This window comes from Hydra vulgaris, chromosome 03 (assembly GCF_038396675.1).
Source record: "Hydra vulgaris chromosome 03, alternate assembly HydraT2T_AEP".
In the NCBI taxonomy this organism is placed as follows: Eukaryota; Metazoa; Cnidaria; class Hydrozoa; order Anthoathecata; family Hydridae; genus Hydra; species Hydra vulgaris.
Window position 1 is genome coordinate 59133475 of NC_088922.1, and position 13710 is coordinate 59147184.

Below are 13710 nucleotides of genomic sequence, written 5' to 3' on the forward strand. Positions count from 1 at the left end.
AAAGTTTGTGACTTATGTATTATGTAGATTAAAACTTTCAAAAATACATAAAATTATAAAACAAATAAAACAACATATTAGATAATGAAACAAGAATCAAATTAGTAAATTCGGTTATATATATCATAGGTTATAAATATATAGTATATAACCACGATGCTGAGGTGCAGGCTTTCACTTTAATCTTGTAGATTAAGAACAGCATAAACATGGTTCTTGTTCCGGTTGGAATTCCATCCGGAAATCAAAATTTCTATTCCGGTACACCCCTACATAAACCCTAAACTAGTAAACCAATCCGACTGAAATTTTTTTCATAGTTTGGTGTGGCCATATGCTACATTTCCACTAATTTTTATCAAATTATATGTAGCTGCTTTCATTCTACAGGTGTTTTATTGTCGCACTATAAAGTCAAAATTTCACTTAGTTTGAACATTTAAATTAAATTATTTTCCTCGGACAATATTAAAAGATTTCAAAATTTGCCACACACTTGATGAGTATTCTATCACTCTATTTTAGTGGGGTCAGGTTGGTTGGCATTATCAGGATCCGTACTAACAACCGTGCGAAAATTACTGACGTAAAATTTATTATATTATTATATTATTAAGTCATTGAAAAAAATATTAAAAATAATTATATTATAAAATATTTCCAGTTGTATAAACCTTATTAGTTATTCCATATAATTTTTCATAAACAAGGATCTTTATTCGAAAAAGTATTAGAAATGAAGAGGAGATAGGAGTTGAGCAAAATTTTAAACTCATCAAAAACTTAGCATGTTAAAATATCGTCAGTAAATTACGAAACAAACCAGCACATGTTTAATTTTTAAATCTTTGATGACAATTAAATGAGCTAGACTGGAATGTGTATTCATTATTTTTACAACCTACCCAAATTACACATTGCAGAACACATTGCTCCTCTTAAATTATTTTAAAAAAAGTCACAAAAATTATGAAGTAGGGTTAAAAACATAATAGAAATACTATCAAGTTTCTAATGACCAGGGGTGTAGAATAAAGATAGTATACCATCTTAATAAAAAGAACAAAGTTAGTAGATTTCTACTAGTTAAATTAATTAATAAAATGTAATTAAATATCTCTTCAGTCTCCAAATTTCTAATTTGTCGCCATTTAAACAATCTTTTAACATCTTAATTATTCATTAGGCGTACATTGAGACATTTTATTATAATAAATTTTTATTGAAGTTTGAGTTAAATTAATCCAGAATCAAAGTAATTAACTGTCTATACTTATCAAAACCAATTCTGTTTCCAATTCTTTATCTGACTCACCTTGTACTTTTATGAAACTGTTCATGTTAGCCTAAAGTTTTTTAAACACTAACTCAAAATATTTTTTTGTTCGTTTTTTTTTTTTTTTTTTTAAGTAGTTACTACTTCAAGTTGATGTTGGGCATTCAGTTTATTACTTAGCTGCATTATCAATTAGGTTATCACAAGCAAAACTTATCTCATTTTTTAACTGAATTTCCTCTGGTTTAGGTGTCTATATAAATGTGCTTTCCCAAAACTTCAGTCGATGTAGTGGCACTCTTTCACGACAGCAGACTATAAGATAGTTGATGTATGTAATGAAGCCCCCGGCAGCAGGCTATTTCAGTGTGGTATCACAGTGCTTATCTAAACACGCATTTTTAATTGTGTAACGTTTTGTAGTTGAATTTTAATGTTGTGTTCAATTAATTTAAATTATTCCATATTAACTCTTTGACTAACCCTGTTGATGATAAAAGTTGATTATGTCACTAATTTGATAGTGTTGGTCAAGGAGTACATAATATAAATATTTATAAATTTCTATTTCTATTATAAAAATATTTAAATTAAGTTTTTTGATTTTTTTTCAGAATAAAAAAAAGTAAAAAAATGTTTATCTTAGCTGTTATTCTACTTCCAGTTATAGCTATACTCTCTTACAATCATTTCAAACTTCCCAAGCAATCTATTGAACAAACAAAAAAGATACTTTTTCGAAATAATAAAGCAATCATAATTGGTCATAGAGGAGGTCAGTTTGAAGCTCCTGAGAATACCTTAATAGCTATAAAAACTGCTTATAAAAATGGGGCTACTGCTGTTGAAATTGATGTTGATTTCACAAAAGATGGTGTTCCAATTCTTCATCATGATGATGAAGTTAATCGTGTCACTAATTCAACAGGGTTGGTCAAGGAGTTTATGTGGAATGATTTAAAAAAGTTAAATGCAGCATCAAAGTTCAACTACACAATAACTAAAGGTTTAATTGAAAGTGTAGAATTTGAAGGAATTCCTTTATTAATAGATGCAATAAAACTTTGTATGAAATATAAGCTATCTATAAATTTGGATATCAAAAGTAATGCTACTGGAATAACCAATTTTTTAAAGGATTTACTCTTAAAGGAGCCACAATCTCCTGATTTTATTTTTGTTACATCTTTTATGCCTCATATTGTGTATAAAGTACGAAAAGAATGTTCTCAGTTTGGAACTGGTCTTATTTGGAGGCCACATTTATTATCAAGAAAGATGAATGGAGAACCTTATGACAATCAATCAATTTATTTAACATTGTTGTATGACATTCTTGATTATTTCTATATGTGGTCTGTCCATTTATGGCTTGTAGATTTTCTTGGTGTTTCCCTAGTGTCTATAAATAAAAATTATTTGATTGAAAATGGTAATATTGAATATTGGAGAAATCAGGGAATTGAAGTCATTGTATGGACTGTTAACAATGTAGAAGAGAAAAAATTTTTTTTAAGCAAAAATGTTCCAGTTATAACTGATTCTTTGCTTAATAGTGAGTACTGTCCTGAACCTATCTAATTCAAGTTTTTGTTCGTAAAGTTTTTATTGTTAACTAAAAGTAGTAACATAATAATAATAATAATAATAATAATAATAATAATAATAATAATAATAATAATAATAATAATAATAATAATAATAATAATAATAACAATAATAACAATAATAATAATAATAATAATAATAATAATAATAATAATAATAATAATAATAATAATAATAATCTTTTTATATTTGTTAGTTAATAAACATTTTGTAAATCTATGAAAAAAATCATGAAATAAATTATTAGTTTTGTTTGTTGTCAAAACATTTTTAAAAAACATGTAATAACGAATTCTTTTAGTTTTAAATTAGAAAGCCATAGTTTTTAATCAATAAATTCTTAAATATTTTTTTTTTATTAAAAAAAATTGTTTTTTTTTAACTTTTCTGTTTAATTTTGCTTCTTTTGAGTACCAGGTTACTTTTTTACAAAATATTAGGGACTTGCTAAGTAATAAAGGATCTAGCGGCACCCCAAAATAAGTTTTTGTATAAAAATTTTTTAAACTTAGTTTTATGTAAATTATGTTATTGTATTCTACAGAGTGCTCAATGTTCTTAAAAAACAGCGCAATAATAAATTAGTCTAATTTTCTTTAACAGTCTGTTTCTCTTTCTGTAGGTTCATCAGGAAGAATGTCTAAATATCAATTAATATTGATATTTTGATAAGTGCTTCTACTAATTTATATACACACACACATATATATATATATATTTTGTTTTTATTTTTGATTTGTATTCAATGGCTGATGATTGCCATATTGGCATGAATATATATATATATATATATATATATATATATATATATATATATATATATATATATATATATATATATATATATATAGTTAATTTTCAATAACTCCAACCTTCATGTTTGACTAAAGCAAATTCGCTTTAAGTCGCACTTCTGCTGATATGAGATATTAGTATGAGTTTAGGCAATTTTTCTTTATTCAATACCAAAGTATATACATTAAATTTATACCATGATACTAATTTTCAATGGAAGAAATTACAGATTGTATTTACACATTACAGTCAAAAGATAACATTCAAATAGTTTACAATGACTTCCTTAGGAAGGTAAATAAAAAACAAGAAAGGTAAATAAAATTTCTAAATACATTAAAATAATTGTTTTTTTTATTGGTTTTATCATGATATAACTTTTAACAATTTTATTAAAGCGTTATTTTATGTCTGACAACGATCTATTCAGATCTAAATACAACAAAAAAATAAAGAAATTATAAGGCTATAATTATTTATGTTTTATATGGAATGAATTCTTTTTTTTTTAAATTTAATTATATCAATATCCTTAATTACCATACGGAAAGTTCAAGTTATCCAAAGAAATTTATACATTTATATTAGAGCGCTAATTTAGTTCATTGAGCACTTTATTGAAAGTATGTCAAAATAGCATCAATACATATATATGTATATATATGTATATATCAGGGATGCGTAGTCTCAAATAGACTCCGGCTTTATATCTCTACTTTTTTCAAGTCTGTAGTGACCAGAAGCTCTAAACATGTTTGTTGACTTATGATCTGCTATAAGTAAAAAATTCATGAGGTTTAATGACTTGAAACTTATTGTTTTTAGGCCCGGATTACCGGATTAAAAGATTAGGATCACCATTCAAAATATTTTCATGTTTTTATTTATTTAGTTTAGGATCTAAATATTATCTTTTTTTATTGCAAACACTCTTATGCAACATTCCAGAGTTTAGCATGACTGACTTGAAAGCTCATTTAGAGACTTTACTTGAAGATACCTTGGTACGTTTTTTTGTTCTCTTGTTTCTGTTATGATATTAGTTTAACTTAAAATCATCAACTATATTATTTTATAAACAGGATTATCAAGCCGTGGAAACAGCATTTTTTGGGTAATCATTATAACTTTTATTTATAAATAAATTTATTTAAATTATAATGAAAGAAGGCGTATTTGTTTTTAACAAGAATTATAATGATGTTACATAACAAATGATTTTTTAAGGAATTATATTGAGCTAGGCTTTTGTCAAACTTATCTTTTTTTTTTTTTAGACACTGAACTAGGATGGCGCATTTTTTAATTTTTTTCATTTGTTCTGAAAATGTTTACTTACTTCAGTGATATAGTTTTAACATGTATTTTCTATTTTAACCTTCTTTTTTTTTTAATTGTGCCACTTTTGTTTTTTACATTTGTACTGCTGATGATGATAAAGATAATAAAAAATGTCAAATATTGTGACATGTGTAAAAATTTTTTCAAGTTTTAACTGGTGGGTTTTAAAACTCCAGTTTTGAATGAAATGCACCTTTTTTTGTGCTTGTACTCATATGAATTTAGGTATGATATGTAAATGTAAGATAAAATGCAACTTATAACTAATTAATGATGGTAATGATGACATGGTGATGATGATGATGATGATGAATGATGAATGATGAATGATGATGATGATGATGATGGTGATGATGATGATCATCATCATCATCATTATAAATATCATCATCATTATCATCAAAATACAAACATAATTCAAATCCAAGCTGATAACAACTGCTAAAGCTTTTAGTGACTACTAGAGCTCTCTTTAATGACTTCTCAGAGTGGCTTCTCAGAGCTCGACTTATTTTTTGCATCTTTAAATCGATTGACTCAACATATATGAAGTTATATAACAATTGTCTTTTTTTTTATTTCAGTTTGATAATATACAATGAAGAAGAGGAAAACAATAGGAAAGAGTCGTTTCTTAAATCATTTAAACAATTTTGGAATAGTATTCCTCATGAAGTAATAGTTTTTAAATGTTTTTTAAGTTATTATTTTAAAGATTTAGTTTTTTTTAATTCAATAATAAATATATTGTTTTTTAGCTTCAGAGTATGGAAATTATTTCATTATTTGTTGACTTTGCAAATACACAATATACTGTTGCCAGACTTTCTCACATATTTAGTCTCTTAAAGTTTATTGTAGAGAATGATGTTATACCAGCAAGGTAGTAGATTATATGTTTCTAATCTTCTATTTTCTTCTCAAATATTAAACTTGACTCTAAAAGTGAATACATCAGTTTTTATGAGCATTATTTAATTTTTTTTAATATAACAGATTATTCAAATTTTATTTAAATTTTTAAAGTTCATACTGTTAAAATTTTTTTTCCTTTTATTTCTTCATTAGTTTTCACATTATTCATATTTTATGTAAATATTTAGGTGCTAATTTTAAAAATCTACAAAATTGTATTTTCAAAATGCTTCGTTAATCCAGAAAATCAATCAAGAAAAAAAAAAAAGAAATACACTTTTTTTTTGCTATGATGAACAGCCACCATATGTAAATTAGGATTATAACTTATATATATATTCTCTATTACAACTCTTTTTTTTTTTACCTATTTAATGAAATATTTTTAATTGATTATAAAAAATTTATAGAGAGATTTTATTGCAATAAAATATTCATATTATTAAGAAACAAAAAACACAAAAAATTTTGAATACGTTTGTAAAAGGAATTCTTTTAAACAAAAACAGTTTTTTAAAAGAAAAAAATAAAGTTTTTAATTTGCTTCCACCTATTTTAATCTACGATGATGAGGTTTATGTTTTATGTAATGAATTAGTTAGGAAAAGAAAAAAACTTCTTTAATTTATTTGCAAAACTATTTATGTTTCTTTGAAATTTAATTTTACGTTCTAAGATCCATTTGCAAAACTATTACAATCCATTTGCAAAACTGCATCAAAAGATAACTACATCTACATTTTACTATTTCCTTAAAAACTAATTAAATTTTTAAAATCATATTTAAATCAAAGTCTTTTTAAAAGAATTTATTTGAAATAATGACAATTGTGGTTAAATGCTTTTTTTTTTACGACTTAAAAAGTTTTAAAAGGTAATTTAATTAATGCTGAACGCTTACATAAACCATTTTGTATGTATAAGCAAGCTGCGTAACACTTTTTAACAAAGCCTGTAGTTTTTAATAAAGTTATGTAATCTTAATGAAATAAATCTCTAGGACCTGACCAAGCATTACCTACTATGTGGAAAAATTCTAATATAACACCAGTATTTAAAAATGGTGACACAAATATCACTTTAAATTATAGACCTGTGTCTCTGGCATCAGTTCTCTGTAAACTTTAAGAAAGATTATTTAACAAGGTTATATTGAATCATCTGAACAAAAATGATTTGATTTCTAAACAACAGCATTGATTTGTGAAACAAAAATCATGTGCCACAAATTTACAAAAAATGCTGCTTATAATTGTAAGAAGGTTGACGTATTATACATGGATTTTGAAAAAGCTTTTGATAAAGTCCCGCACAAACATTTAATTAAAAAATTAGCAGCCTATGGCATTAAAGGGAAGTTGCTAGCTCAGATCAAACACTTTTTAATCTGTAGAAAACAAAGGGTAATTATGGGTGAAAATATATCTAATTGGTGTGAAGTATTTAGTGGAGTGCCACAAGGCTCTGTACTGGGTCCACTTCTTTTTATTATATACATAAATGATACTTAACCTGTTAACTTCTGAATGCAAATTATTTGCTGATGACAGCAAATTAATTTCAATTATTGATAATGATGAAATCGTTTTAAAAGCAGCAAATCAACTTCAAACTGACATTAATAAAGTAATAAACTGGTGTAATATTTGGGGAATGAAACTCAAAAAAATAAATGTAAAATCATGTACATTGGTAATAAAAATATACCATACAAGTATACTATTAACAGCACAGATGAAAATTACAAAGATAAAGAAACAAAATTAGAAAGAGAAATAGGTATATTAATCTTGCTAAATTAAGATAAACGTTTTTATTAAAATTAGAATAAATTTGCTATTTTATTCTTTTTAAAACAATAAAATAGGTCTTCCAGATTAAAAGTTATTTAATTTTTAGTTTTGTCCAGATTTTTAGTAATTACCCGTTATATACATATATATACATATATATATATATATATATATATATATATATATATATATATATATATATATATATATATATATATATATATATATATATATATATATATATATATATATATATATACATATATATATATATATATATATATATATATATATATATATATAAATATATATATATATGTATATATATATATATTATATATATATATATATATATATATATATATATAAATATATATATATATATATATATATATATATAAATATATATATATATATATAGATCTATAGTTTGTTGTCTTTGGGAAGAGCGGAAGGAAAAAAGTGATTCTTACGCCAACACATACGTCACTTTTAATTACTTTTGACTTTCGTCCAACATTTGCGAGTTGGACGAAAGTAAAAACCATTAATTTAATTACAAATAAGTCGTTTTTTAAAAAAACCACAAAAACGCAAATTTAATTGACCAGAATGTTTTAAAAACATTCTGAATGTTTTTAACAATATAAACAATGTTTTTATTTTTATTTTTTTTAATAAAATGTTTTTATTTTTAATTTTTTTAATAAAATATTTTTTTTTTAATTTTTTTTTACTGTATATCATGCGCGGAGTATTGCTACATCGACTATCTTATAGCCTAACTCGCAAGGGAGTGTTGCTATATCGACTGACAAATAGCCTGACTCGCAAGGGAGTGTTGCTACATCTACAATCTTTTAGCCTTACCCGCAAGGGAGTGTTGCTACATCGACTGAGGGTTTGGTTGGGGCAGGCAGTCTATCAATTAATAAAAAAAATAATTCCGGTCTTGCATTTTAATTTTTAGTTTTTGTCAACAAAATATGTAAAAAACTTTCGGACAACATCTACGGGTTGTATATATATATATATATATATATATATATATATATATATATATATATATATATATATATATATATATATATATATATATATATATATAAATATATATATATATATATATATATATGTATAAATGAATTAAGTTAATCGATTAAGAATTAAGATCGATTTTTTGTGAAAAAAAAAGTGTCGTCATTAACAAGCAAGATCATTCATTCAAAAGTTGAAAAAAATATGTTTTTAATTTTTAATTGACGTCAGTTATACTCCAGTTAAAATTGTTCAATACGTTTAATAAATTATTTTATTAATTTATTTTTATTATTCAAAAACTCTTTATTTACATTCTTGCTTTTTATCTTAAGTTAGGAAAGTTACAAATAAAATTTGCATATTAATAAATATTCTAACATAAAATAAGTTAATAACGTTTTCATATTAAAATATTTTTATTAATAATTTTGGTAAAATAAGTTAGCTGGTAAAATAAACCGAAAATAACAACAACAAAAAAATCAAAAATAAAACTTGCAATGAAATGTATTGTATATGTTATATTTGCGTAAAACATAAAAGAAGAAATAAAATTACAATTTTACGGATTTAACAAACCTGTAATAATTTTTTTTTTAGTGTTTTCCTTCGTAAAAGCCGTAAAATTCTGGCATTCCTAAGTATAATGTATAGTTTTTTTTATCGACTGTCGTTAAAAAGTTGTTTTAGCAAGTTAAAAAGTTACAAAAAGATCTTGGAAATCATCAAAAATGTTTTGTTAAAAGTTAAATACTATTTAGCATTTTTTTTACATTTATAATTTAAAAATGAAAATAAAAATAAAAGAAGACAATGTATGTAACTAATCGTTTAAACCTTTAAAACTGTATTTAAAAGCGATTTACGCAATTAAAGTAGATCAATGCCCCAACCAAACCCTCAGTCCATGTAGCAGCACTCCCTTGCAAATCAGGCTATAAGGTAGTCGATGTAGCAACACTTCGTTGCGAGTCAGGCTATTTGTCAGTCGATGTAGCAGCACTTTGTTGCGAGTCAGGCTATAAGATAGTCGATGTAGCAACACTCCGTGCATGATTTACAGTAAAAAAAAACAAAAGAAAAAACATTTTATTAGAAAAAATAAAAATAAAAACATTGTTTATTTTATTAAAAACATTCAAAATGTTCTAAAAACATTCAGAATGTTTTAAAAAACATTCAGAATGTTTTAAAAAACATTCAGAATGTTTTAAAAAACATTCAGAATGTTTTAAAAAACATTCAGAATGTTTTAAAAAACATTCAGAATGTTTTAAAAAACATTCAGAATGTTTTAAAAAACATTCAGAATGTTTTAAAAAACATTCAGAATGTTTTAAAAAACATTCAGAATGTTTTATTTAAAACATTCAGAATTGTTTATTGGCAATAAACAGTTAGAAGTACAATGACATGTAGAGTCTAATTTATTTTTGCAGCTGTAAATCTGCAGAATAATTTTTGCAATGATAATCAGGATGATGAATATAAATATAAACTGATGATAAATATAATGATAACAGTAGTTATGATATGGACTGATCAAATTTAGTTAAATAAGAATCAGTTGTGTTCTAGTTGTGTTATTGCATTTGTGTTCTAGTTGTGTTATTGCATACCTTTATCATAATTTCTTACTGGCAAAAACTGAAAAAAAAGGTGATTATGCTGCACAAAATAGCAATTTTATGTATTAAGAACACCTTATATGGTATTTGTTGAAGTTTTGTTTTTTGAATAACTAAAAAAAAAATTGTTTTGTGACTAGTTGTTTATCCTAACTGCCCTTTTCTTATATATATATATATATATATATATATATATATATATATATATATATATATATATATATATATATATATATATATATATATATATATATATATATATATATATATATATATATATATATATATATATATATAATATATATATATATATATATATATATATATATATATATATATATTTTTGTATATATTTGTTAATTCACTTCCCCAAGGCCCAGGAGGCCACTACAGACAAGGCTACTTAATTGTGGTTATAACCCTCTCTCAACTCTATAACTCCGAAACATGAACCTTGACAAACAAGGTCGCTGCACAGAGAAACAAGTTGAGCTTGGTACTACCAGGGTCGTGGTGAGGATTGAACTCGGAACCTCTTGCTTATGAAACGAGCAGTTTACCACTACACCACTAGCATATAGAAAATGAACTGAAATTTTTTATTCAGAAACATATAGAAAATGAACTGAAATTTCTTATTCAAGTATTTGTCAAAAATGGCTACAAACAGTCCAATCTCATAAAAATCATAAAAGAAATAAAACAAAAGAACAAAAAATCACTAGTCACTACTAAAAACATTAAAAACATCACCAGTACATATCCAACGATTTCACTACCTTGGGTACCACTATTGTCTCCCAAATTACGTAAGGTGTTTAGGAAAGCAGGATATAAAACAGTTTTCAAACCAAACTTGAACCTAGAGGCAATATTAACATCAAGAAATAAATCCAAACTACAAATGAACAGCCACCGAGGATCCTAATAAATGTCACTGTAGCAAAAAGTATATAGGTTAAACAATTAAAAAAGTATATAGGTTAAATGCAAATAAAAATACACATGCAACAACACAAAAGCAGTACAATAAAAAATAAAACAGAGCAATCTGCATTAGCCACACACAAGAGACATTGTAAACTATAAATTAACTGGGGCAGTTGTAGAACTCTAAAAGTCGATGCTAAAAAGTTCAATAGGAAAGCTCATGAGGCACTTGAAATACAGTACCACCAATGTGCCCCTCAACAAAATGATATCAGTTTAGATGAAGGACAAAATGTGTCAACAAAATTTTGGACACCATTTCTGGCACACTTATGTCAGAAAAAGATAAAACCATCCCATGGACATATAATAGAACTGCCGTTTTAAAAATAAAATATAAACAAATAACTTTTTAGCTGAAGACGCTGGACACAACAATCCAGTGAAAATTTCTTTTAAAAAATAAGTTTAGTATCGAGAGAAATTCATATTTATTGATGTTTTTAAAATAATAATTTACATACTCAAATACATACATATATATATATATATATATATATATTATACATATATATATATATATATATATATATATATATATATATATATATATATATATATATATATATATATATATATATATATATATATATATATATATATATATATATATATATATATATATATATATATATATATATATATATATATATTATATATATATATATATATATTATATATATATATAAGGGTGATCCAAAAAAACTTTTTTTTACTTTTTGTTACTCCTAAGGTCTAAATGTGTTCATTTATGAAAGAAAACATTGTACCAAAAAAAATGTTGATTTTTTTGCATCTGGTAAGACAGTCCTGTTTTCTGCAACTAAATTTAGCACATACTTTTGCTGCTCTTCATCTTTTGTTAAGACAGCATTAAAGTCTTGTACTAACTCCTCTTTTTATTTTAAACACAGATCCTGCAACAATTTCAGTATTGTGATGACGACAAGCTACATTCAATAATTATTTTCCTTATTTTTCTTCAAGTAAATTACAAGCACCTTTCTCAGATCCTGTATTGCTAGCTGTGGTATCAAACGACATGCCACAGAGATTATTAATAAGATTCGAAGCGTCCCATTCATGGAGGGAGGCTACAACTGCAGTAGCAATGGCTTCTCCTTTTGAATCAGGAAGTTTTGGCACTCCCAGAAGTTTTTCAACACCACGCCCTGTTACTAAAACTGACAAACGCTCAACATTTCCACTTCCATCGATGTCTGCCATCATTTTTCCATCCCAATGAACTACGAGAGGTACATCCGGTTTGAAATTTTCTTTCGTTTCATTGTAATGAGTTTCACGATAATCAGTTCTTGCCCTATGAAAAGTAGTAACAGATATAGAGAACTCTTCGATGGGAGCTCCTAAACTTTGCATTGTAGCTGCTATAGTTCGCATTGCCACACGATTGCTTACTTTTCTTCTATCTAAGGAAGCGACAACTTCAGGGGTAATAATTTTTTTTATAGAACGCTTCCTTTTCAGACCGGAGCTTTCTGCAACATCATCTTTTCCTTTCAAAACTAGGATATCATCATGATCGCTACTAGCAGAACTTGAAGGCGAAGTTGAATTCTCAAGAACAACTACTTCTTCAGAGCGTTGTTTCCTTAACGCTTCTTTTTGCAAACGTTTATCCAAACTTATCTCTCTGCAAACTTTATTTTCTTCTTTCTCTGCATCATCTTTATCAATGGAACCCAAGACCATGTTTCTATCATCTCGTTGATCTATGAGGAAATCGCGATCTTCAGCAATTTTTATTAAATCAAAAACATTAGTTGGCGCAATATCAAAAAGTTTCATAATTCTCTTTTCAAAGTCTGTTACTTTGCTTCTAGCAACAGCTGATTTCTTATTTCTGTCTTTTAATAGATCCGTATATTCTTTATGAAATTTTTCAAGCCTTGTAACTGCATTATCCTTTCGAATTGTAGGAATTTTAGCTTTTTCCCAAATTTCACAAGTTGATTTGATAACTGTTACCGAACTTTCATGTATACTCAATCCTTTCACCTCATGGTGGAAGAAAAAACATTTTAATACTTCCAAAATCGTTGGAAGCTTAAGATGGGAAAGCATTGATATTGGTTGACCAATTAACCATTTTGCTGTAGAACTGCGTGTTGACGAACTGAACTAAACCATATAATAAACCAATGTAATAAAATATAATGAAATTTGGCTTAGTTTGCAATTTATTTTGCCGCTTTAATATGCATTTAAAAAGGAAATGTTGTTTAACAAAAATTATTATGCGTAATAAGAGCTTTATTTTCGTTTTTATTTTATTAAAATCGAACGGTAAATAACCGAAATG

General features: G+C 25.6%; 2 protein-coding genes across 3 annotated transcripts in view; both read left to right on the forward strand.

Moving 5' to 3' along the window:
* Positions 1 to 365: 365 nt before the first annotated feature.
* Positions 366 to 13710, forward strand: part of LOC100211872 (mediator of RNA polymerase II transcription subunit 23) — a 72694-nt gene continuing 59349 nt past the window's right edge. The window contains exons 1-5 of one of the 2 annotated variants that reach the window (XM_065793824.1): positions 366 to 586; positions 4572 to 4683; positions 4762 to 4793; positions 5605 to 5695; positions 5779 to 5903. In XM_065793824.1, coding sequence (XP_065649896.1) covers positions 4636 to 4683; positions 4762 to 4793; positions 5605 to 5695; positions 5779 to 5903 — 296 coding nt within the window. In that variant the 5' untranslated portion in view covers positions 366 to 586; positions 4572 to 4635. Of the gene's footprint in view, positions 587 to 3852; positions 3994 to 4571; positions 4684 to 4761; positions 4794 to 5604; positions 5696 to 5778; positions 5904 to 13710 lie in introns of those variants that run through there. The other variant, XM_065793823.1, reaches the window with a different exon arrangement.
* LOC100215468 (glycerophosphodiester phosphodiesterase 1) lies at positions 1878 to 2911 on the forward strand. Its single transcript, XM_065793825.1, has one exon. It carries the CDS (start codon positions 1910 to 1912, stop codon positions 2855 to 2857), a length of 948 nt encoding a protein of 315 aa, XP_065649897.1. The 5' UTR covers positions 1878 to 1909; the 3' UTR covers positions 2858 to 2911.

Bases quoted from the DNA above. Each gene is read 5' to 3' on its own strand.
- LOC100215468 (XM_065793825.1), top strand. From the start codon at position 1,910: ATGTTTATCTTAGCTGTTATTCTACTTCCAGTTATAGCTATACTCTCT.